Source organism: Corythoichthys intestinalis, chromosome 15 (assembly GCF_030265065.1).
Source record: "Corythoichthys intestinalis isolate RoL2023-P3 chromosome 15, ASM3026506v1, whole genome shotgun sequence".
In the NCBI taxonomy this organism is placed as follows: domain Eukaryota; kingdom Metazoa; phylum Chordata; class Actinopteri; order Syngnathiformes; family Syngnathidae; genus Corythoichthys; species Corythoichthys intestinalis.
Genome location: NC_080409.1, coordinates 3,276,347 through 3,303,571, shown reverse-complemented (window position 1 = coordinate 3,303,571; position 27,225 = coordinate 3,276,347). Strand labels below are relative to the sequence as shown.

The window sequence follows — 27,225 nt, the reverse complement described above, 5'->3', positions numbered from 1 at the left end:
GAGGTATGATGCGTTCAGTGCGCTTTTGTTACCTCATTTTCTAGCTTTTAGCAACATATTATGCAGAATTGACTTGGTTGGAGGCTCCTCTTCTGGCTCAGCAGGTGGCCTTCCCATAAAAAAGTTGTCCAAAGATGTCGCTAAAGTTACTGTTTACATTGACTGGCACAGGGCTGCTATAAGTGTGCATACACACCAGTAATTGCGGCCGATATTGATGCGTCAAAGCCACAGTCACTGGCCAGATTGCAGTCATTAACAAGTGATTTATTATTTCTCTGCAGCCCGGTAGCAAATGTGCCAAGGACCGGTCCGTGGCCTGGTGGTTGGGGATCACTGTTTTAGATGATAAATAATCAATCCAAACAAAGAAAAATTGGAAAAAAAAAAAAAAAAAAAAAAACGTTTAAAAGGGTAAATATTTGAAAAAGAAAATCTCAACCACTGTTTTTTGCCCGTGACTTCCGTCATTACTGTGTTTCACCCGTAAAATCTCCACAAAGTCCCGCTGTGGCCATTCACAGCTGTGTCTTGACACTCTGTGATAAATGCTACACAGTTTTTGGAAGTATTTCACAATATCTCTTTAAAATCTTTTTTTTTAAATCAGTCCTTAAAATGATGCTAGCTCATGCTCGCACCTCGAATTACCAGAAAGCCACAAAAAGACTTAAAAAGATGTTACAGTCGAACGCTAGTACGAAAAATATGGACAGTACAGGCTAACTGACTAGCGTGCTATCCATGATCTTTTCGCTTGGATTGCTTATAATGGGATGATATCGATGTATTAGATACATTAAATACTTAAATCATAAAACCTAGGTGCTAGGCTTCAAGGCTAAATACAATAAATAGCTTGTGTTATGTACTTACGTTTATATGTTCCCTTTATGCACATGGAGCCTTTTATTCTCAGTTAAAGCAGTAATGCCTTCACATTCTTTGAATTGAAAAAACATTTTAAAGGCCCACTGCAAAAATTAAAATATGGGATTGGAATTTAACTCTTAAAATTCCCCTGGAAATGTTTTTGCTTTGCACAGATTAAAATCAATCCAAATAAAACAATGTATGCAATAAAGTTATCATTCACTATACAGCTAACTCCCCGTTTAGACAGAGCTAAATTAAAGCTACACGTACTCACACATCAATTGTCTTTATTATTGTACATCCCTCCCCTTGTATTAGTGCATACATATTGATTATGAAAGACTCAAGTAGACAAAGGGTGATCATCTTGTTGTGTTCATTATTTATTGTGTACCAGGATGGGTGTCCAAAACCTTCTTTTAAATTAGAAACTTAAAGAAAATTTCAAAGGTCTGAAAAATGTCTATTTTTCACTCATCGGATTTGACCTACTTTTAAGGTGTAAACAAATGCCCTCCTGTTCAAAATATTTCTTGCCCCAGAAAATACAGATTTTAAGCTTTCCAATGATGTGTCACACATGCATATAAAACAATTTTGAAATTTGGCCAAATTGGGGGTCTCAGAGCAGAACTTCAAATCACCTGAGAGTTTTCCGCCATGTATATATATGTGTGTACATCAGGGCTGCAACTAACGATTTTTTCATAATCCATTAATTGGACGATTAAATAAACGATTAATCAGATTTATCGGATGTCTTTTTTTTTTTTTTTTTTGCAGTTACCTTCACAATTTAACTTGAAGTTGTTTTAGGCATGTTGTAAACAACAACGAAGACCAAATGGATGACTATTTCCTTCCAAATATTTTATTACATCTTCCTGACTTAACTCTACAACTGTACTGTTCATAAAAGTTCATAAAATTTTAGTTTAGTTTAGTTTTGATTAAAGGTTCTGAGTATTAAACATAAAAATTTCTCTGTACACAAATCAGAAATAAATCTTGTTCATTCATATAAAAAGTATTGCTGATTTAAATTGTGTCAATGACTCATTTATTTTCTTTAAACAAACTAAACAACAAAATTGAATGAGGAGGCAGATTGTAATGTATTTTATTTATTCAATAGTTGTTCATGAATGCAATTCGAATCCAATAACAAAGATCCCTCTCTGGTATGACAATTTACACTCACCGGCCACTTTATTAGGTACACCTGTCCAACTGCTCGTTAACAACTTAATTTCTAATCAGGCAATCACATGCGGCAACTCAGTGCATTTAGGCATGTAGACATGGTTTAAGACAATCTCCTGCAGTTCAAACCGAGGATCAGTATGGGGAAGAAGGGTGATTTGAGTGACTTTGAACGTGGCATGGTTGTTGTTGCCAGAAGGGCTGGTCTGAGTATTTCAGAAACTGCTGATCTACTGGGATTTTCACGCACAACCATCTCTAGGGTTTACAGAGAATGGCCCGAAAAAGAAATAATATCCAGTGAGCAGCAGTTCTGTGGGCGGAAATGCTTTATTGATGCCAGAGGAGAATGGCCAGACTGGTTCGAGCTGATAGAAAGGCAACAGCGACTCAAATAACCACCCGTTACAACCGAGGTAGGCAGAACAGCATCTCTGAACGCACAGTATGTCGAACTTTGAGGCAGATGGGCTACAGCAGCAGAAGACCACGCCGGGTGCCACTCAGTTCAGCTAAGAACAGGAAACTGAGGCTACAATTTGCACAAGCTCATCGAAATTGGACAATAGAAGATTGGAAAAACGTTGCCTGGTCTGATGAGTCTCGATTTCCGCTGCAACATTCGGATGGTAGGGTCAGAATTTGGCGTCCAAAAAATGAAAGCATGGATCCATCCTGCCTTGTATCAACGGTTCAGGCTGGTGGTGGTGGTGAAATGGTGTGGGGAAAATATTTTCTTGGCACTCTTTGGGCCCCTTGGTACCAATTGAGCATTGTTGGAACGCCACAGCCTACCTAAGTATTGTTGCTGACCATGTCCATCCCTTTATGACCACAATGTACCCAACTTCTGATGGCTGCTTTCAGCAGGATAATGCGCCATGTCATAAAGCTGGAATCGTCTCAGACTGGTTTCTTGAACATGACAATGAGTTCACTGTACTCAAATGGCCTCCACAGTCACCAGATCTCAATCCAATAGAGCATCTTTGGGATGTGGTGGAACGGGAGAGTCGCATCATGGATGTGCAGCCGACAAATCTGCACCAACTGTGTGATGCCATCATGTCAATATGGACCAAACTCTCTAAGGAATGCTTCCAGCACCTTGTTGAATCTATGCCACGAACAATTGAGGCAGTTTTGAAGGCAAAAGGGGGTCCAACCCGTTACTAGCATGGTGTACCTAATAAAGTGGCCGGTGAGTGTACAGTTTGAATGGCAGTTTGTGTTGAAAAGAAACTGTTATTTTAATGAGTTTTTGTGTGTTGTTTCTTTATAAAAAGAAAAACAGTAAGACAACTTTGCTATCTAACAATAACTGAAGCACTAATATGCTTCACCAAAATGCAATACAAACGGACACTCAAGATACTGATTAGCATAATCGCTACCTAGCCTAGCTTTGCTCGATGCTAAATAGTAACGCCTCATCAAAAGTCGCAATGCAGAAATCGCAGACATCAATGAGTGGTCGAGATTTTCTTTTTCAGATATTTACCCTTTTAAACTTTTTTTTTTTCCTTTTTCGTTTTTCTTTGTTTGGATCGATTATTCATCATCTAAAATATTCAGGAAAATGTGACAGTAACAACAAAAAATACAATGAAGCGATTTAGATTAGATTTCATTATGACGTAATTTGTTTAAAGATTTTAAAATATACGAGTACATAATTTTATAAAGTCGTTTTTTTAAACTAAAAATGATAGCCATTTCGAATAATAAATATAATTAATTACCTTCTTTTTATGGCTGGAGTTGAAACAAAAGCGGTTGCGCTGTGTCTGTAAACTGGGGTCTCCAGGGTAAAATGGACAAATTGAAAATAGTTTGGGGGATTAATGCGCAATGAAACTGCTATAGCAGCATATATAAATATTGTTCTATCAGAAACAGCAATTATTATAGGTTAAAATGCAGCGCATGGCGCTTGGAACTATTTTTAATTTGTCCGTTTTACCCTGAATACCCCCGTTTACAGATGTCGTGCAACCGCTTTTGTTTCAACCCAGCTGAAAAACGAAGGTAATTAATTGTTTAATATTCAAAATGTCGTTTTTAGCTTAGAATCATGAATTGATGTCTCATATTTTGTTAAAAAAAACAAAAAAAACCCTTTACTTACTTAAAAAAATTATTCACTCACATATTTTAAACTTTTAAACAAATTATGTCACAATGAAAAAAATGGCGTCTTTAAAAAAGTCACTGATATTTACCTCATAACTATCGCTTAATTGTAGTTTCTTTGTTACTGCCGCATTTTCTCCGATATGTTAAATGATAAATAATCAATCCAAACCAGGGGTCGCGTTAACCGAATATTTTCCATCGTTGACCGGTTTTTTAAAACGGTGACGGAAAAAAATGAAGTCCATCCGTCATTTTGACGGGTTGCAATTCACACCACAGACCACAGGGTGGCGAGTGAGCATATTAATTAGCTATTGTCTCTCTTGATGCATGACGTCGTTGGCCTTACTCGGAAAAATGTTAAGGCAACTGAGTGTTTGCCTGGCACGGCCACACTGTTCTCCCTTTATTTTTCAAACACTAAGAGAAAAGTCTGGGACACAGCCTCTGGAGTAGGTACAAAATCAATCGACAAATCAGATTTGTTTATTTGCGTGACGTGTTCTTCACGAGCAACGTCACTCTTGCGCACCGAAAGTCGTCTCTACATCAACACGGATGGCGACGGGAGAGCCGAGAATATGTTCCAATCCGCGGTAAATTCCGTTTTAAATGAGCTAAAACACATCGATAAGAGTCATTGACAACAGTCTGTCTCGCACTAGCCATGTTGAATAAACTCCATTCTCCTCGTATGTTTACTTCCGCGCGCAAGTCCCTCGTCCTGCCCTCATCGCTTTGCTAACGACACTCTGCCCATCGCTGATTGGTGCACTCCGCTGTCTGTTTGCCTCTTGTTAAGCTTGTTCGGACAGAATATTAATTAAAAATGAATGAAAACTAAATACTATTGAATATGTCATTATTATCATTTTAAAAATGTAAGTGATGGGTAAAAATAGATTATGACCGGATTTTTATGACACTGTCAGTCAAAATGACAGACAACGAAAAAGTTTAGCGTAACCTCTGATCCAAACAAAGAAAAATTGAAAAAAAAAAGTTTAAAAGGGTAAATATATGAAAAAGAAAATCTCGACCACACGTTGATGTCTGCGATTTCTGCATCGTGACCCTTGTTATATGACCATGTTTCACCCATAAAATCCCCCCAAAATCCAGCTGTGGCCATTCACAACCGTGTCTTGACACTCACTGATACATGCTACATGGAGTTTTTGGATCGAAACAAGGTAAGTGCGCGATAATATCTCGTTAAAGTCATGGCGTCTGTAATTCTGCTCTCGCGTGCTCTCACCTCCAGATAGGGTTTTTCTTTTTAAAAAACATTATTATTATTTTTTTAAATGCCCTCCTGTTCAAAAATTTTCGTCACCCAGAAATTTGAGAATTTAAGCTTTGCAGTGGTCAGGGTACCCGCGGGTTATTAAAAGTATTAAAAAACCATTGAATTTAGTTTTCCATTATTAAAGGTATTAAAAGTATTAAAGTATTAAATTAGCTGTTGTAAGTCTGGAATTTTTTCACCATGGTCTTAATTTTCAAGAACATCTCAGTGCAACCTAAATTATATCCGTGACAATTTTTTTTAAAATTTTTAATTCATAACGAAGATGCATAGAATTTTTACGATGCACTGTCCTACAAATCGAAATGCAACTCGTGCGTGCCAAACCACCACAACCGGCAAAACGGAGAATCCATCCACCTCTGCATCGGGAATGCATCCGTTCCACCTCTGCATCGGGAATGCGTCCGTTTGTCGGTGGAACGAAAACCCTGCAGGCAGAAGTATTGTGGATTCTGAACACCAAAACAGACCACCATTCATATACTTCAAATGAGTCCATTGCTGATCTGTTTCGGATATTATGTCATTTTTGGTCGGCATCGGCTGTCACAATGTTGGTCATATTGCGTTTTGTTCCAGAGGGAGCGTTCCCGATGTCTTAACTGTCTTTTGTAACGAATTTTCAGTTGGCAGAAAAAAACGCACGTTTTCTTAATGTTTAAATAGTCTACATATTTTTATGACCATTATAAATGCATTTACACAATGAAATAATGCTGGAAAAGTTTGTTAAACATAATGTTGCTCAAATCGTGTTTTTTTTCCGGAGGGAGCATTCCCGACTTCGTAACTGCAACCAATTTAAGCTCATCAAGACTTTTAAGATAGAGGTAAAATCGGGCCTAAAAAGTCCAGCCCGACCCGAACTGGTCCGCGGGTATTAAAGCCCGACCCGCGTTTTGTGTGATAACATTTGTCACGATGTCTGCATAAAAGCCTGTCTTTTATAACGAATTCTCAGTTGGCAGAAAAAAAACACACATTTTCTTAATGTTTAAATAAACTACATATTTTTATGAACATTATACATTTATTTATACAACGAAATAACACTTGAAAAGTTAGTTAAATATAAATAAACAAATGCGGGTTTTGCGGACTCGCAGATGGGAAGATTAAAAAGGGCGTATAGGCACGCTCTGGCTCTGCAATGACCATACAGTGCCTTCTTTTTTTTATCGAAATTATTTATCTTATAATAAGTATTCCTTAGTTTATCATTCATACATCGTTAATATATAGTTATTTCAAAAAGTTAGCGAGAAAGAACCCTGGCCCGGCCCGACGTAATAATTGACATTTTAATTTTGGTCATGTTTTCAGTTTAATTTAGCTGTTTCCAGCTTGCTATGTTTTTAATTGCGATGTTTGTTTACCGCTTTTCCTCTTACTGCAAAGAGGGAGGAAGTTACATCGGCCGCCGCTATGATGTTTAAGTCATCAGCCATCTGCTGTGACCCGGGAATTTAACGCCTGCTTTCACGAACACTGCTTCCCATGTCAGTCGACACGGGAAATTGTTTTCACACACAACTGCTGCACGGTTAAGTCCCGCGATATTCCCGTTGTTTTGGAGAATGTGATAGGGGCACAAGTTACATCTAGATACTTTAGGTTGCAGTTTATGGGTCATGCGAAGGCAGTGGACCTGCTTAAACATTTCGGTTTGCCTTTCAAATGAATGTGAATTTCGCCGTTTTAACTCGAGAGTTAGCCATGTTCACTGGGGTCTTGGCAGGTGCACTAGCGGCTAGCCTGTTACAGAAGATGGCTGGTCTGAGTCCTGTCCTCCTCTTTTTGTCCATAATTATTGTGTGCGTGTGTGTGTTTAAAAAAATTCTGACACTTTATAATGTTATTTTAAATGTGTTTTAGTTGTATCTTCAATATATGTGCATTCTTTTGTCAAACACACTTAGTAATTGAGGTTAAATTTGATCTTCAGTGCTTTATTTATTTAATATGATTCAATATGATCTAAATAATGGGTGCGAGAAAAGTATTAATTTTCAGTTGAAATGGCATCAAAAAAGGTCTTAAAAGTCTTGAATTTAGATTCATCAATCCTGGTGGGACCCTGAATGGTGTATCACACATGCATATCTGACAATTTTGAAAGTTGGCCAAATTGGGGGGTCTCGGAGCGGAACTTCGTCACCTGAGTGTTTTCTGCCATATATGTGCAGTACATATATCTCTCTCTCTATATCTCTCTCTCTATATATATGTATATATACAGGGGTGCACATAAGTGGTCTGCATGCGCACATGCGTACCGGACGTAGACAAACGCGCTGGCCCTCAACGACTTCCATACGCTTTTGCGTACCGATGGCAGACCACTGTATTTGCGGCGGACACGAGAAAATAACTTCTCAAAATGTCAAAGAGGCAGGCCACACTGAGTAATTACTTCCGTGTTCCCCCACCCCCGTCAAAAGACAGACAGACGACAGAGACGTCACTGGAGCTACCGAAAAAAAGGACTTTTGCTGAAAAGTAGGAGGTACCATGGCTAGAAGCAAATGATGCTCGCACGGAAATGCGGTACAAAATGTGCTGTGAGAATCCCAATGTCGCCGATAAGAGCAGCGCATTTTATGTAGGGTCAAAGAATTTCAGCCATCCAAACTTTGAAAAGCACGAAAAAAACAGTGAGCATGTGGCAATTAAGCAAATTATCGATGTCAAACAGGACCCCGCTCGCCCTATGGACAAGTGGCGGAATAAAGGTAATGAACAGCGACATGCACTGACAAATGTGTTTTTGCTCGCATTTTACAAAGCTAAACATGCACGTTCAATAAGGTCTTATGAGGAGGACGTCCCACTTTTAAAAAGGGTTGGAGTTAATGTGGGAGCCGCATAATGCCCTTTATTTTGAATTGGTGCTTTTTATTTCTTTACATTTCACTTCAAAGTAATGGCAATTTTGTTGTGCCAGTTGATGTTAATCAAGCATTAATTGTTAATATAATTAATTAAAGTTAATTGGCTCTAAGTAAAGCTTGTCATAAATTTATCGCATCAGGCTGGTCGGCTCTCAAGCTCAATGAGGACCAAGTCACATCTCCAGGTCCTCCTCTGAGAACCTGGGCGAAAAAATTATGTGCACCCCTGTATATATATATATATATATATAATGTATAGGTTCTGTGAAGTAAAAAGTGAAAAAACATCAGGCAAATTGGTAAATTATAAGATTCTGAAATGTCAATCAACAGATGTATTTTGCAGTAAAACCCTTTTGCTCATCAGCGACCTCTCTACATGTCACGTCAATGTAAAATGCCTGAATACAATACAAATCCAAAACTTAAACTAAATTTAAGTTCAAATGGTAAATTTTAGTGGTTTAAACTTATATTTATGAATGGTGTTTCATGCATTACACCGGCAAGACCATCTCGTCTTTGCTTACTGCTGTGTGCGACATGATGGAATTAGACAAAGAGTTCAAATATAATCAAACCTTTTTTTCTCAGGACCTCTGCTTCGCCAAGACCGGATTCTTAAAGCAATGGGCAATGTGTCTCTTGCCCTTCACCTGCTTTGTGAGAGGGCCAATCCTACATCCATGTGGGTTCCATATATCCGCAGTCTTCCTCATGAATATACCACTCCACTGTATTACGAGCTGGAAGAGGTGCAGCTGCTTCTGGGCACACAAGCTGTTCAGGATGTTTTTAACCAGTTTAAAAACACAGCACGCCAGTATGCCTATTTCTACAAACTTTTGCAGGTAGGGGACATCACCTTTTGCATTTAATATACCCTGATCTGTCACAACACGCCAGAGAGAATTTAGAAAATCTCATTGTTCATCCCCAATTTCAATGAAGTTGGGACATTGTGTTCAACAAATAATAACATAATGCAATGATTTGCAAATCATTTTCATTTTTTAACTTTATACCGATATTTTAGATGGTAAATAATCTATCCAAACAAAGGAAAAAAAAAAAAAAAAAAAAAAAAACGTTTAAAAGGGTAAATACATGAAAAAGAAAATCTCGACCACTCCTTTTGTCCGTGACTTCCGTGTCGCGACCCTTGTTAAACTACCGTGTTTCACCCATAAAATACCCACAAAGTACAGCTGTGGCCATTCACAGCTGTGTCTTGAAACTCAGTTATACTGTACATGCTACATGGAATTTTTGGATCGAAAAGAGGTAAGTACGCGATAATTTCTCAATAAATTGTGGCGTCTTTAATTATGTTCTCTCATGCTGTCACCTCCAGTTAGGGTTTTGCTGTAAAAAAAAATTTTTTTTTTAATTATTTTTTTTAAAATGCCCTCCTGTTCAAAATTTTTCATCCCCCGGAAAATTGAGATTTTAAACTTTGCACTGATGTATCACACATGCAAATAGGACAATTTGGAAATTTGGCCAAATTGGGGGTCTCGGAGCGTAACTTTAAGTCACCTGAGTAGGCATGTGCCGGTTACCGGTTTCACGGTTTACCGCGGTGTGAAAACATTGCTGTTTCAAAACCACTAAAATTTTCTGTCAGACCGTAGTACATTATTCGCAATTTTTCGTGTGTCAAAAATGCATCCAGAAGTGGCTTGGCGTGGCAGCGCTCACCCCCTCCCGTTTGTTGCTGTGTGTGAAAGTGACGGTATCGGCTAGACAGCCAGCGAACCCAAAAACAAATACTCCAAACATAAGGCGTACTTTTCTTCAATTTATTGAACTCTCAAATCGTGGTAAGTGGAATATACAAAATGAATACAATTAAAACAAATACGAATACAAAAAAATTTTTTTATTCAGAACTGTTTTTACTTTTTTATAGAAATTATTTTGTTCTTGCTCTAATCTTGAGCAACTTGAGCTGTGGCTGTGGGTATAGTCTATGTGGGTATAGTCTATAAGTTATGTTTTTTTTTCATTGATTATTTATTTATTTTAACAATATATTCATGTTCCAATTTGCAACCATGTTCTGAAAAATAAAAAATCCTGTTAAATGGAAAAAAGTTATTTTGAGATGTATGGGTTAAAAAAAACAAAAAACATTTTGGAGCTATAATTGCAATACCGTGATACCGTGAAACCGCGGTATTTTTGCTCACGGTTACCGTCAAAATCTCATAACGGCACATGCCTACACCTGAGTGTTTTCCACCATATATAGATACAGTAGTACCTCTACATACGAAGTTAATTCGTTCCAGGACCTTGTTAGTAAGATTTTCCACTTAAGAATACATTATAATTCCATTAATCCGTTCCACAGCCTGAAAACCTACAATAAATCCTTCAGAAATACTGCTGGTACTATTACAAATGGCAATTACACACAGCAAAACAAATAAATTATAATTAAAAATTGGAATAATGATATAATAATAGTAATAATGTAACGAATCAGGTTCTAGTGAGGTGGATGTGTTTTGTGTGCTGTACCTGATCGCACTGCATGGCTGACATGACAGAGAGAGAAAGGTGCGGTGGAGATTTTACTTTCACTGTTTTGTTGCTGGCAGACAGTAGCTGTTTCGCGTTGCACAAGTTCCCAAATAAATTATTAAAAACCTGACGACGCTTGCGATTTCTTTGGCGATATTACCACAGTAATAATTGTCACCTTAAACTTATAAAGCCTGGCGAACGAAGGTTGGAGGAGGACTGTCGAAATCGTAGACATTCTACGGCCGTATTGTGGAGCCAGTTCACGGATGCGCACACCACGCTCATATTTTTCCATCATTTCCATCTTCCTTTCAATGGTAAATGTCACCTTTTTCCTTTTTTTACAACCTGCATTAACCTTCTTTAGAACCCGTGTTGATTTCTCTCACAAGAAAATCCGCCGTGCGTCCGTCTTGCGGCAAAACAAAGAAACTGCGGCGCTGTCAGAAATTGTTGTATTTTGAGCATGTTGTTGGATGTAGAAACAAATGGCGAGTGAATTTTTTCATCGGATGTTGAAAAGATCGGGTGTTGAAACGATCGTATGTTGAGCTACCTCTGTGTACTGTTCAAAAGTTTGGGGTCACCCAGGCAATTTTGTGTTTTCCTTCAAAAGTCACACTTTTATTTTTAAAATTGTGTTTCAAAATGAAAGGAATATATAGTCACGACAAGATTGACAAGATTGGAAATGTCTTCTCTTCTACTCTGGTTAGATCTTGTTTGTGCTGCTCTCTGAGGGGAGAGATACACAGCGTTTTAGGAAATCTTCCATTTCTTGGCAATTTCTCTTATGGAATAGCCTTATAGAGTTTAATCAAACCCACAAAGGTGATGCTCCAGATACCCAACTAGCTCAAAGGAACATCAGTTTTATAGCTTCTCTAACCACCTAAACTGTTTTGAGCTGTGCCAGCATAATTGCACAAGGTTGTCTAATTATCCTTCTAAGGCAATTAGCAAGCACAATGTACCATTAGAACACTGGAGTGATGCTTGCTGTAAATGGCCTCTTTACAAAACTACATAGATTTTGCGTTTAAACTGGACGTTTCCAGCTAAAGTCATTTACCACTTTATTAATGTATAGAGTGTTTTTCTGATTAGTTTAATGTTATTTCCATTGAAAAAAACTGACTTTCTTTCAAAAAGGAGGACATTTCTAAGTGACCTTAAACTTTTGAACGTTAGTGTATACAGTGGGGAAAATAAGTATTTATTCAACCACTAATTGTGCAAGTTCTCCCACTTGAAAATATTAGAGAGGCCTCTAATTGTCAACTTGGTTAAACCTCAACCATGAGAGACAGAATGTGGGAAAAAAAACAGAATCTCATTGTTTGATTTTTAATGAATTTATTGGCAAATCATGGTGGAAAATAAGTATTTGGTCAATACCAAAAGTTCATCTCAATACTTTGTTATGTACCCTTTGTTGGCAATAACGGAGGCCAAACATTTTCTGTAACTCTTCACAAGCTTTTCACACACTGTTGCTGGTATTTTGGCCCATTCCTCCATGCAGAGCTCCTCTACAGCAGTGATGTTTTGGGGCTGTCGTTGGGCAACACGGACTTTCAACTCCCTCCGCAGATTTTCTATGGGTTTGAGACTTGGAGACTGGCTAGGCCACTCCAGGACCTTGAAATGCTTCTAACAAAGCCACTCCTTTGTTGCCCTGGCTGTTTGTTTGGGATCATTGTCATGCTGAAAGACCCAGCCACGTCTCATCTTCAATGCCCTTGCTGATGGAAGATTTTCTCTCAAAATCTCTTGATACATGGCCCCATTTATTCTTTCCTTTACACAGATCAGTCGTCCTGGTCCCTTTGCAGAAAAAGAGCCCCAAAGCATGATGTTTCCACCCCCATGCTTCACAGTGTGTATGGTGCAATTCAGTATTTTTTTCCCTCCAAACAAGAGAACCTGTGTTTCTACCAAAAAGTTCTATTTTGGTTTCATCTGACCATAACACATTCTCCCGGTCCTCTTCGGGATCATCTAAATGCTCTCTAGCGAACCGCAGACGGGCCTGGACGTGTACTTTCTTCAGCAGGGGTACACGTCTGGCAGTGCAGGATTTGAGTCCCTGGCGGCGCATTGTGTTACTGATAGTAGCCTTTGTTACTGTGGTCCTAGCTCTCTGTAGGTCATTCAATAGGTCCTCCCGTGTGGTTCTGGGATTTTTGCTCACCATTCTTGTTTATCATTTTGACGCCACGGGGTGATGGGAGAGTTGAAAGTCCGTGTTGCCCAACGACAGCCCCAAAACATCACTGCTCTAGAGGAGATCTGCATGGAGGAATGGGCCAAAATACCAGCAACAGTGTGTGAAAAGCTTGTGAAGAGTTACAGAAAACATTTGGCCTCCGTTATTGCCAACAAAGGTTAGATAACAAAGTATTGAGATGAACTTTTGGTATAGACCAAATACTTATTTTCCACCATAATTTGCAAATAAATTCTTTAAAAATTAAACAATGTGATTTTCTGTTTTTTTTTCCACATTCTGTCTCTCATGGTTGAGGTTTACCCATGTTGACAATTACAGGCCTCTCTAATATTTTCAAGCGGGAGATCTTGCACAATTAGTGGTTGACTAAATACTTATTTGCCCCACTGTATATATTAGGTATATTGATATAATAGTATATGTAGATACAGACCTACATAAAGCAGGTTTTCAAACCAGTCTAAACCGCTCCTGTTTAAGGGTAATCAGAATTACCAAAGTTATTTAATGTAGTTAAATGCCACAATAATTAGAGAGGCTTTCTTGCAGAATATTTTATTATTTTCTACGAGGTCAAAAGTTTACATACATTTATACATTAGTATTGTAGCATTTCGTTTGAACTGCATGAATTGATGGGAGCTTTTCGGGTAACCTTCCACAAGCTTCTACAGTACTCTGTTGGGATACGAGCCCATTCCTCCTGACAAGAAACTGAGTCGAGTACCTTTTCAGATCCGCCCACAAATATTCGATGGGATTCAAATCAGGGCTTTGTGATGGCCACTCCATGACAATGACTTTGTTATCCTCAAGCCACTTTTAAACTATTTTTACTGTATCGTTGCGGTCATTGGCCATTTGGAAGACCCATTTCCGTCCATGTTTTAGCTTCCTAATGTTTTTCCTTACAAATGTCTTAAGATGTTGCCATATGTCCATGGATGTTCTTTCTTTGGTATTTCTGAATGTCCAAAAATACAGTGCCTTGCAAAAGTATTCGGCCCCCTTGAATCTTGCAACCTTTCGCTACATTTCAGGCTTCAAACATAAAGATATGAAATTTAATTTTTTTGTCAAGAATCAACAACAAGTGGGACACAATCGTGAAGTGGAACAACATTTATTGGATAATTTAAACTTTTTTAACAAATAAAAAAATGAAAAGTGGGGCGTGCAATATTATTCGGCCCCTTTACTTTTAGTGCAGCAAACTCACTCCATAAGTTCAGTGAGGATCTCTGAATGATCCAATGTTGTCCTAAATGACCGATGATGATAAATAGAATCCCATGTGTGTAATCAAGTCCCCGTATAAATGCACCTGCTCTGTGATAGTCTCAGGTTCTGTTTAAAGTGCAGAGAGCATTATGAAAACCAAGGAACACACCAGGCAGGTCCGAGATACCGTTGTGGAAAAGTTTAAAGCCGGATTTGGATACAAAAAGATTTCCCAAGCTTTAAACATCTCAAGGAGCACTGTGCAAGCCATCATATTGAAATGGGAGGAGCATCAGACCACTGCAAATCTATCAAGACCAGGCCGTCCTTCCAAACTTTCTTCTCAGACAAGGAGAAAACTGATCAGAGATGCAGCCAAGAGGCCCATGATCACTCTGGATGAACTGCAGAGATCTACAGCTGAGGTGGGAGAGTCTGTCCATAGGACAACAATCAGTCGTACACTGCACAAATCTGGCCTTTATGGAGAGTGGCAAGAAGAAAGCCATTTCTCAAAGATATCCATAAAAAGTCTCGTTTAAAGTTTGCCACAAGCCACCTGGGAGACACACCAAACATGTGGAAGAAGGTGCTCTGGTCAGATGAAACCAAAATTGAACTTTTTGGCCACAATGCAAAACGATATATTTGGCGTAAAAGCAACACAGCTCATCACCCTGAACACACCATCCCCACTGTCAAACATGGTGGTGGCAGCATAATGGTTTGGGCCTGCTTTTCTTCAGCAGGGACAGGGAAGATGATTAAAATTGACGGGAAGATGGATGCAGCCAAATACAGGAGCATTCTGGAAGAAAACCTGTTGGTATCTGCACAAGACCTGAGACTGGGACGGAGATTTATCTTCCAACAGGACAATGATCCAAAAAATAAAGCCAACTCTACAATGGAATGGTTCAAAAATAAACTTATCCAGGTGTTAGAATGGCCAAGTCAAAGTCCAGACCTGAATCCAATCGAGAATCTGTGGAAAGAGCTGAAGACTGCTGTTCACAAACACTCTCCATCCAACCTCACTGAGCTCGAGCTGTTTTGCAAGGAAGAATGGGCAAGAATGTCAGTCTCTCGATGTGCAAAACTGATAGAAACATACCCCAGGCGACTTGCAGCTGTAATTGGAGCAAAAGCTGGCGCTACAAAGTATTAACGCAAGGGGGCCGAATAATATTGCACGCCCCACTTTTCAGTTTTTTGTTAAAAAAGTTTAAATTATCCAATAAATTTTGTTCCACTTCACGATTGTGTCCCACTTGTTGTTGATTCTTGACAAAAAATTAAAATTTTATATCTTTATGTTTGAAGCCTGAAATGTGGCGAAAGGTTGCAAGGTTCAAGGGGGCCAAATACTTTTGCAAGGCACTGTAGGAGAGATTTAGTCTGTTTTGACTTCAGACAGTCAGACGAAAAAATAAGGAAAAAAAAAAATTTGCAGTGTATTTTAGCTTATTATTTTAGCATACACACACACTTGCGCATCCCCCCCCCAATCCATGTACATACATCATTGCGTTGCTTCTGACCTTGCATGCATTATATATACAAAGAGTACAATTTTCCTCTTCCTTCTTTTCGCTAATCATCTTTTTCTCCAATTTGCAGAGTCATCCTACCGCTGGTGTTCTACCCCTAAAAGAGTGCTTCACATTTGATGACTATAGGTTAGTGTGTAACAAAAATCAATTTTCCGAGAACACTGCCTACACCTGACTGACCTCCCTCTAATGTAGTGATGTCGTAACTGCGGCCTGCTGTCCAGTTTTTATTGACCCAGAAAAATGATGAAAATATAATTGAAGAAGAAACTTGAGCTATGTTGCACATTTCAGTTTCAACACTAGATAGAGCTAGTCACTTAAACTGTGCCTATCTTTTTCACTGCAACATAAGAGTGATCTATTCTCTTGTCTTTTCTATTTGTTTCACTGAGAGTGGGAAGGATGGAAAGCGTCTGTCTTCCACATGCTCTCGCCTTGCGTGGCATAACTCAAACCAAAGTCAACAGCAAGAATAATTTGACTTCAAATCGATGAAGCAAGGGTTATGAAGACAGTGAACGGTAACACTCGCTGCCTTAAAAGTGTTTTGGTCGACAAAAATTTATCCAAATGGATCATTTCACCTAAAGAAAGTGTTTACAAACAGTTATGAGAGAATATGATATGATATAAATGGCAAGCTCATAACTTCATAAAATATTGAAATCAAGGTAGGAAACTGTTGATCTTGTACTAAATATATTATTTGAAGCACATAAAACATAGCCAATGATTTAAAAATCTTGAGTACATATTTTGACTTACGAAGAGTGCCAGGTTTTATGGACGCAGGGGGTGATGATGCAGCTCTGTTGCTCTTGGTAGAATAGCTGTGCTCGATATTTGCATGATTTGTTGGTTTCCATATGAGGACTTGACTTACGGATTGCAGCTAATAGAAATATGGAATAACAATACACATACTATTGATGTAGACATAATAACATGTTCCTCCTATATATCTCCATCTGTGTGCAAAATATTCATTATTATTCATTATAATCTGTTGGGCAGAAAATGATACACGCAATCAGCAACCCAACTAAGTTTAAACCAATCATTCATTCGCTTTCCGTGTCGCTTATCCGTTACCGGGTCGCGGGACACCCTCATACATTAAATGTGTACAGGAATGCTGGACTGGCCAAGTGTTTCATGCATCTTATCATAACTATGGCAGGGGTGTTATTATTTTAATTGATAAGGAAATACCATTCCAAATGACTAAAACAATACAAGATCAAGGTGGTAGGTATGTAATTGTTCAATATGGAACACCAAAAGGGTCCAAATTAGATAGATAAAAACAACATGAATACCATTTTGGTAAATAACAGACAAATTGTGTAATACGGCCTTCTTCTTTTCCTTTCGGCTTTTCCCTTCAGAGGTTGCCGCAGCAAATTAGTTGACTCCTTCAAACTGCATCATCTGCCCTCACACCAACTACCTTCATGTCCTCCTTAACTACATCCATAAACCTCCTCTTTGGCCGTCCTCTAGACCGCCTGCCAATCTTCCTCATACAAAACCAAAGTTCCTCTCTAACCCTATAGCTTGTAAAATCTTTTTCATAATACTATTACCTTATTTTACAATTTAAGGGCATATATTACACAATGTGTCTGTTATTTATTGAAATGGTATTTCAAAATGTTTTTATTTCATTTTGACCCTTTTGCTGTTACATAGTGAAAGGCAATATACTTTCACTTAAAGTAAATTTAATTAGCCTATATGGACCCAACGATGACAATCCCAAATTATTTGAAGATTTTTTGGGGGACATTTTTACATTAGATCAAAGTTGCATCAATGGGGGAGAGTTTGACTGAACTCTGTATTCAAAATTGATCGTTCTACGGGTACTGAAACCACCCAGACACAGATCAGAAAATTAACAAGTCAAAATAGAAAATAGAAAAATTAAACCTGTCTCCAGACCTCTAAATCAAAATCCTGATAAGAAAGAATTTTCCTGTCATTCGGCTGCATTTAGGTTTCGGTCACACAACGATCACTAATCCCAAGAACTAATGTCTAATATTGAAGATTGTTGGTATAAGAGCATAGCGATTCGTGACCATGCTGCTATTTCACTAAATTTGCATGAAAATAATTTTGTCTGTGATCTGCCAAGTTGTCACTTGCAGGTGTACTGGCTACAGAATTCCAAATTTCTCAAACATATTGGTAGTAAAATTGATGCCTATTTTTATTTGAATACAAATGATACTACAGCGAGTGTACGCTGGAAGGCATTTAAAGTATACATTAGGGTAGAAATAATCAGCTATACAAGCTATATGTCGATACAGAGAAGAATAGGGATGGAAATATCTGAAAAACGAATTAGAGCTCTATGAATGAAAATTAATGTAAATATGATCCTTTTCTAATATAGGCTTGAGAACTAGGTACAACAAGCTCTCAGCTGATACAATTCAATTTTATTTGTATAGCCCTATATCACAACAAGATTGTCTCAAAGGGCTTTGCAGATTCAGTATGACACACAGTCAGAAACAGTAGATGAATTAGATAAAGTTCATGTCCTGGGCATCCCCCATTCTTAGACCCTCCTCCGCAAGGAAAAACTCCAAAAACCCTTTGGGAAAAATGAGAAACCTTGGGGAGAACCACAGTCAGAAGAGATCCACTCCCAGGACGGACAGGCTATAGATGCACCAGGACTGATGGCGGATATTAGCAGGAGGAGGTCCAGTTTGTAGAGATGCGATGGAATGAAGAAACAAGAGCAGGTCCTTCTACCCAGATGAGAAGGGTTTGGGGGGGGGGGGGGGGGGGGGCAAGGAGGACGTCCATCCAGCCAGGGGCCAGGATAGTCAGGAGGCTGTGGTAGTCTCTTATGGTTGAAACATACGTATTATGACTAAGTAGAGAAGGTGTGAAAATTATTGTCCTGGCATGTAAAAAATCTATAATCTGAGAGAACTAATTTAAATGTATAAAAATTTCATCTTGCCATTTCACTAGGTTCCCTCGGAAATAAATGACAGTTTCAGAGTATATTACCAATACTACCAATTGATATACAGTATATGTATATAGTGAGGAGCAGAAGTATTTGCACTCAGTGTGATTTTGCAAGTTCACCCACTTAGAAAATAGAGGTCTGAAATTTCAATCATAGATGCATTTCCACTTATAGAGACATAATCTAAAAAAAATTCAGAAATCACATTGTATGTTTTTTTAAATAATTTATTTGTAATTTAGTGGGCTTCATAAGTATTTGTACCCCTGGTAAAATCAGTTAGGCTTTATTGGCTGAGCGAGATCGTGTTGGTTCGTTCCACTCCTATGGATCTACATGAACTCTGCTTTATAATATACTGTATATATAAACTTGTGAAGAACATAATTTCATGGCTCTCTTGAGTTTCCAGTTATTTCTACAACTCTGATTTTTCTCCGATCGAGTGATTGGAACAGATACTTCTTTGTCACAAAAAACATTCATGAAGTTTGGTTCTTTTATGACTTTATTATGGGTTAACAGAAAAAGTGATCAAATCTGCTGGGTAAAAAATATACATACATGGATCTGAAAAAGCGAATCATTGACTTGAACAAGTCAGGAAAGTCACTTGGAGCCATTTCAAAGCAGCTGCAGGTCCCAAGAGCAACAGTGCAAACAATTGTTTGTAAGTATAAAGTGCATGACACTGTTTTGTCACTGCCACAATCAGGAAGAAAACGCAAGCTATCACCTGCTGCTGAGAGAAAATTGGTCAGGAGGGTAAAGATTCAACCGAGAATCACCAAAAAGCAAATCTGCCAAGAATTAGAAGCTGCTGGAACACAGGTGTCAGTGTCCACAGTCAAGCGTGTTTTGCATCTCCATGGACTGAGAGGCTGCCGTGCAAGAAGGAAGCCCTTGCTCCAAAAGCGGCACCTTAAGGCTCGACTGAAGTTTGCTGCTGATCACATGGACAAAGATAAGACCTTCTGGAGGAAAGTTCTGTGGTCAGACGAAACAAAAATCGAGCTGTTTGGCCACAATGCCCAGCAATATGTTTGGAGGAGAAAAGGTGAGGCCTTTAACTCCAAGTACACCATGCCTACCGTCAAGCACGGTGGTGGTAGTATTATGCTGTGGGGCTGTTATGCTGCCAATGGAACTGGTGCTTTACAGAGAGTAAATGGGATAATGAAGAAGGAGGATTGCCTTCAAATTCTTCAAGATAACCTAACGTCATCAGCCCGAAGATTGGGTCTTGGGCGCAGTTGGGTGTTCCAGCAGGACAATGACCCCAAACACACATCAAAAGTGGTAATGGAATGTCTAAATCAGGCTAGAATTAAGGTTTTCGAATGGCCTTCCCAAAGTCCTGACTTAAACCCCTTTGAGAACTTGTGGACAATGCTGAAGAAACAAGTCCATGTCAGAAAGCCATCAAATTTAACTGAACTGCACCAATTCTGTCAAGAGGAGTGGTCAAAGATTCAACCAGAAGCTTGCCAGAAGCTTGTGGATGGCTACCAAAAGCGCCTAATTGAAGTGAAAATGGCCAAGGGACATGTTACCAAATATTAGCGCTGCTGTATGTATATTTTTGACACAGCAGATTTGATCACTTTTTTCTGTTCACCCATAATAAAGTCATAAAAGAACCAAACTTCATGAATGTTTTTTGTGACAAAGAAGTATCTGTTCCAATCACTCTATCAGAGAAAAATCAGAGTTGTAGAAATAACTGGAAACTCAAGAGAGCCATGACATTATGTTCTTCACAAGTGTATGTAAACTTTTGACCACAACTGTACGTTGATAATTAGTACCCCAAAAAAGTTTCTACTCACGGTTTCCAGGCATTTCTTAATAGTTAGCATTTTTGTGTTGATCTTTTTTTTTTTTTTTTTTACTGTGGCGCAGTGATATTGATACGGCGGAGTAGCATAGTAAGTGTGTGAAGCTTTTTTAGGTCACTTGCACCAATAGAAGATGAGGATTGTTGCCATGGTTTCAAAAACACACAACATGGCGGAGACCTCGTCCAGCTCCGAAATGAGCGAATATGAACAAAAGATAAGGAAACCGCATTCCAAATTTAGTCAAAAGGCATCGAAACGATGCTATAAGCCTCTCTTCTCTTTTTAAGGCAAAGACGTGCTGGAATTTTCGCAAAAACGGTGGGAAACTTACAGAGCCTGTGTCAGACGATGGCTTTTTCTACAGGGTCCGTGCAAGAAGTGGATTTTGACAATGCCCCCGAGGAAGCTGGTTTCCATATAACATGCTAGTTTTGGTTTATTTGCAAAAGGTGTTTGAGTTCTTTCTGTATGGCCTCGTCAGCCTTGCCGGAAATATCCATTCCCCGAACAACTGATGCTCTGTACAAGCATTGCAGGAGAGCAAACGACTAAGCAGAAATTATGAAACATTGACAGGTAAAATGTGTGCCCCCTTCGCCCATTGGGAATGGGTGGCACACTGAGGATGGGCAGTTGGCAGTGACATGGATGACTAAAAATCCTGCCCCCTACTTTTGCAAGTAGTCCAATATAATTGCAAGGCAACCAAATGTGAAACGGGAATATTTTCTTGTATGTCTGCAAAACTGTCTTGTACTGATTTATGTCGGTGCCAAGCATGCGAGAATGTTTCTAAAACAGAGGACAGACTTGTATGGGATGATGACTTTGATGAAAGTGATATTGAGCAGTAATGTCATCATGTCCATTTTTCTTATTTTTTTGTCTTTATACAGTATTATTTCAATTTTTAATAATGTGTATGTTCATATTCAGACACACTACCATATTTAAATAAATTTTATACACCATACTTGTGAATGATTCCAACTTTTTGTGTTTATATTTTTTGTCTAATTCCATTTTTGCCATGATTCAGATTTAGGAGGGCGTGGTAGCAATTCGGGGGATTTTCAGCCATTTATGATCATTGTAAGGTCTTTTTTATTTTATATCTTTCATTGCATAGTAGGTTGTGATATTTTTAATATATGACACATACGCTAAATTTATTATATATTTCATTGGACTCGGTGCAAATCACTTATGTTGAAGCGTTTCCTTCAAGAAATTAGCTACATTTGTCATTGTGAATTCACCCATGTGTACACTAAGGGGCAGTTTACATGGTGACTCTCCGAGAAGACGAAAAATTTAGAATTTGCATTTTTATGGTTCCGTCTCCATTCGAACAATGTCGCAATTCCGCATGAAAACGATGTAGTATTCATGCCAGACCCTAGGGGGCAGTGCAGATTTACAAGGTGACAGCGAATTATGCACTTTGACCTCCTCAGCCCGGAAGACAACATGCCCGCCCTCTCAAAGCAATTGAATTGTCTTTTGTTCAAAAAGGCACAAAAATGGAAACATCCAACATATTTAAATTTTAAGATATTATTAAAACAGTAAATTAAAGCCGACGTTCTGCCATTAGCTGTTTAAATGTTTAATCGCACCGCTGCGCACGCCCAATGTGACGTGTATGAGTGCCAACGTTATTGGCGCGGGTCCCGCGCGGCAGGAGCTTTTGATATTCATGTGGCGCCAGCCCCCCTCAAGCCCCAGCAATCGAATTCTTCCACTTTGGAGGCAGGATTCAAAATTTTTCGTCTTCGCCGACACCGTATCAAATCATCTGCATCACATCTGACCAAAGCACACGGTCCCAACTGGGACCGTGTGCTTTGGTCAGATGAGACCAAGATTGAGCTTTTTGGAACCAACCACTCTCAGTGGGTCTGGCGTGCCACAAAAGATGCGCATGCTGAAAAGCACCTCATACCCACTGTGAAGTATGGGGGTGGGTCAGTGATGCTGTGGGGCTGTTTCGCTTCCAAAGGCCCTGGGAACCTTGTTAGGGTGCATGGCATCATGAATGCTTTGAAATACCAGGACATTTTAAATCAAAATCTGTTGCCCTCTGCCCGAAAGCTGAAGATGGGTCGTCACTGGGTCTTTCAGCAAGACAATGACCCTAAACATATGGCCAACTCTACACAGAAATGGTTCACCAGACACAAAATCAAGCTCCTCCCATGGCCATCTCAGTCCCCAGACCTTGTTTTGTTGGCAAAAGGGGGTTGTACAAAGTATTAATACTAGGGGTGCTAATAATTGTGACACACATTATTTGATGTCAAATAATTATTTATTTAAGTGGGATTTTTCCCCACTGAATAAATGCACTTGTATTGGTTGGATTTTTCTCTTTTTTTCCATTAAGGTCCCATATTATTTGAATAAAAAAAATTATTAGAAGCTAAAAAACATCTTAACCAGGGGTGCCAATAATTATGGAGGGCACTGTATAATCTCCAATATGCAAAGAAAAAAAAAAAAAAATATATATATATATATATGTATATATATATATATATATATATTAGGCCTGAACGATATTGGAAAAAAACTATTGCTGCGATTTTTTGGGGGGTTTGCGATATATTGCGATATTAAAAAAAAATGTATATATATTTTTTTCAAGAAATTTTCATAAGATGACTTAAATAGCTGTTTGGAAAGACTTTAGATGACTCACCATCACCACAGTGTACAGTCATCCCTTGTTTTACGTGGTTAATGGGGACCAGAACCCTTTTTTTGTGTGTGTGTGTGTGTGTGTGTGTGTGTGTGTGTGTGTGTGTGTGTGTGTGTGTGTGTTTTTAGTGCCCAATGTATTTATTCAGATTTAGCATTGGAAAGAGATACACATAAGACATGTTTTTTTCTCACTTTTCCCCCCAAAGTGATTTAAAAAATGTATGTAAATAAATGTTTTTTAAGCACTTCAAATGTCATAATTATGATAAGTTTTAAACATAACTGTCCAACCAAATCATTTTTGAACAAAAATTAAGTACTGTAGCAGATAAATGCTTGGCTTTATTAAATGCTTCTGTTTAGCTGTGACCGTTGAAGTGACATGTAGAAATTTCAAACTCCTCATGATCACTTCTGGCATTTAAATGTCTCCAACGTCCCTACAGTACACACATTCATTCCAGTGGGGCTTCCTTACAACTGTTTAACAAGTTAAACGATGATTGACAGATGCCCGTGTGAAGTCTGCATCTTTGGCCAGATCAAAGCCATCGTTGTGCCGCAGTGACTGAGAGGATCAAAAGGCTGGGAGAGGGAGGGTAGGAGGCTGTGTGCAGACCAGACAGTGAGGCGTATGTGGAACAAAGAAAAGAAAAACTATCGCACGTGCTTGCGATGGGACTATCGCGCACACGCACATCGCGATGGCGATGTTTAAACGATATATCGTTCAGGCTTATATATACACATTTACACAACTCAAGATAAAACAATATAAAATGCATCAGTGGGGAGTCAATGATAGTGATACTCTAGATAAGGTGACATTTGATAGCAGCAAGCCCCCAACCCCCATAATTACTCACAACAAAAGGCGTGTGTGTGGCTACTTGTAGTCGATGTTGTTAAAAAGCCACGTGGATGCAATGTTTAAAATTTTCCGAAACGTCGTTGGACGGACCCTGCAGAGAAAGCCATTGTCTGACACAGGCTCTGTAAGCTTCCCACCGTTAAAGTCTAAATTCCTTTACATCTTCGCCCTGGACAGATAAGAGTTGCATATAGCGTTTCGATGCCTTTTGACTAAATTTGGAATGCGATTTCCTTCTTTTGTTCATATTTGCTCGTGTCAGAGCTGGATGCGGTCAACGCCATGTTGTGTGTTTTTGAAACCATGGCAACAATCCTCGTCTCCTATTGGTGCACGTGATCTAAAACAGCTTCACATACTGACTATGCTATTCCGCCGTATCAATATCACTTCGCCACAGTAAAAAAAAAAAAAAAAACTACACAATAACGCTAACTATTAAAAAATGACTGGAAACCATGAGTAGAACTTTTTGGGGATACTAATTAGTAACGTATATACATTATAAATCAGAGTTCACGTAGATCCACATGAGTGGAACGCAATCCATTTTCTAAGCACTTTTCCCATGGTCCTAATACAGCCTAAGCGTTAATATTTAGTGGAGAAGCCTTTGTTTGCAATTAAAGAGAGTTCAGACGCTTTCTGTAGTACTTCACCAGGTTTTCACATTTTGGCCCATTCTCCACACAAATCCTCTGTATATCTGTCAGGTTTCGGGGCTGTCTTTGAGAAGCGCCAAGTTTCAGCTCCATCCAAAGAGATGCTGGCTAAGCCACTCCAGAACCTTGATATGCTTTTTACGTAGCCACTCCTTGGTCAGCTTGGCTGTGCGCTTCGAGTCATTGTCTTGTGTTAAGATCCAGCCACGATTCATCTTCAAGTCTCTGACTGAGGCAAGGAAGTTGTGGCTCAAAATCTGACAATATATTTCGCCATTCATCTTCTGCTTTATACAGTACGATACCTCACAGTGGGGATGGTGTTCTTGAGAATGTACTCACCTTTCTTTTCCCTCCACACATGAAGAGTAAAGTTTGCACCAAATGTTCCCATGACCCCTCTGCATCATTCAGATCGTCCCTGGCAAACTTCAGACCGGCCTTCACATCTACTGGCTTCAACAGGGAAACCTTCTGAACAATGCATGATTTTAAACCATTGCATCGTAGTGTTATACTGAAAGAGCCTATGAAACTTTTCATCCAGCTCTCTTCAGGTCATTGACCAGCTCCTGCCGTTGTAGTTCCAGGCTGAGCCCTCACTTTTCTCATCATGAGTGATGCCCTCGAGGAGAGATTTTACATGGAGCCCCAGTTTGTGGTAAATTATTAGTCATGTTTAGCCTTTTCCATTTTCTAACAATTGCTGCAACTGTTGATTTATTTTCACTAAGCTGCTTTCCAATTGTCCCATTGCCTTTTTCAGCTTTGTGGAACTCAACATTTTTTCTCTGGTGTCTTTCAAAAGCTCTCGGGTCTTGTCCATGGTAGCAATTGGATTATGACTGACTTTGGTGGACAGGTGACAGTGATGAGCTCACATGGGTATTGGGCGGGTAAAGGTGGACTTTTTTAAGGTAGACTGACAACTCTTTGAGTTTCATAATTTTTGCTCATTCGGAGGGGTACAAATAGTTTTGAACCCCGGTAAATTACAAATAAATTATTTTAAAAATCATTGAATGTGAGTTCCGGATTTTTTATTTTATTTTATTTTTTAAGATGGCGTCTCTATAAGTGGAAATGCATCTATGATTGAAAGTTCAGACCTTAACCAATTTTCTCAGTGGGCGAACTTGCAAAATCACAACGGGTGCAAATGCTTCTGCCCCTCTTTGTTAATTTAGAAATATCAAAAATTTTGGATGTACACAATGAGTTTCTGGCACAATATCAGTTTCAAGCATTTGGAGAAGGCTTTAAGACAGAATTGAAGAGTAATTTATTGGGGAAATCTTGAAAGCCATCATTATTATCACTTATTTAAAAATTTATAATTAACTAATAATTGGGAAAATGTGTAGACATCAGGGCCTACTTATTGAATTTTATAAATTGTGTAAGGAAAAGTTGGTGATCCCATTGCTAAATATGTTTCATGAATCATTTCAAAATGGAGTGCTCCCAACATCGTTACGATCAATGTTCCCTCTAATTTTTCATGTGTCTGAGCAGACACCAAAGGCGTAGGTTTGGTCTCAATGTTGGTAGGGACAATATAACAGCATAACCTGCATTTACACATTTTGCTGGGGTGGGGACGTTAATAAGATTAAACAGACTGGGTGAACGGCCAGAAAACTAATTCATTAATAGGCTACAGGAATACAGAATACAGCCAATCAAACGTGCGTTTGAAGAAAAAACATGGACTGGCTCATTCACCAAGTGAAAAAGGGGTAAATATAAGTCTGAACATAATGAAAATAATTCACTTATTAATGGTAGGGTCAATTCTATCGTTACAACATATGGGAAGACAATCAAAATGACCTATATAACTGAACACATTATTTAATGCAAATAAGGTTGCTTAAACATTTAACAACAACATTTACCATTAAACAATTGGGACAATTTGATTATCCTGAAAAGTTGGTAGTGTTTTGTCCTCATGCAAAGCTACCTACCCCCTTGGCAGACACACAAGCTCCCTGAGCACACTGCGGACCACGGTGAGCAACATCAGATGTGTACCCTTGGGTACACACGCCTGTTCAAAACCCTGGATCATAGCAAGTCACATGGCTTATTAAAAGAATGAAACTACAGCAGCAATTTTCATGAGTTTACTTTTAATATAATTGATTTGGGCCACATAAAAAGAAAAAGACAAAAATCTCGTTGTTC

The 27,225-nt window shown here is 38.8% G+C and overlaps 1 protein-coding gene across 4 annotated transcripts in view; it reads left to right on the top strand.

Annotated features, from left to right (window-relative positions):
• setd3 (SET domain containing 3, actin histidine methyltransferase) overlaps positions 1–27,225 on the top strand; it is a 188,662-nt gene that overhangs the window by 81,322 nt on the left and 80,115 nt on the right. For all 4 annotated transcript variants that reach the window (XM_057859667.1, XM_057859670.1, XM_057859668.1 and 1 more), the window contains exons 6-7: positions 9,013–9,269; positions 16,025–16,083. In XM_057859667.1, the coding sequence (XP_057715650.1) occupies positions 9,013–9,269; positions 16,025–16,083 (316 nt within the window). The remainder of the gene's footprint in view (positions 1–9,012; positions 9,270–16,024; positions 16,084–27,225) is intronic.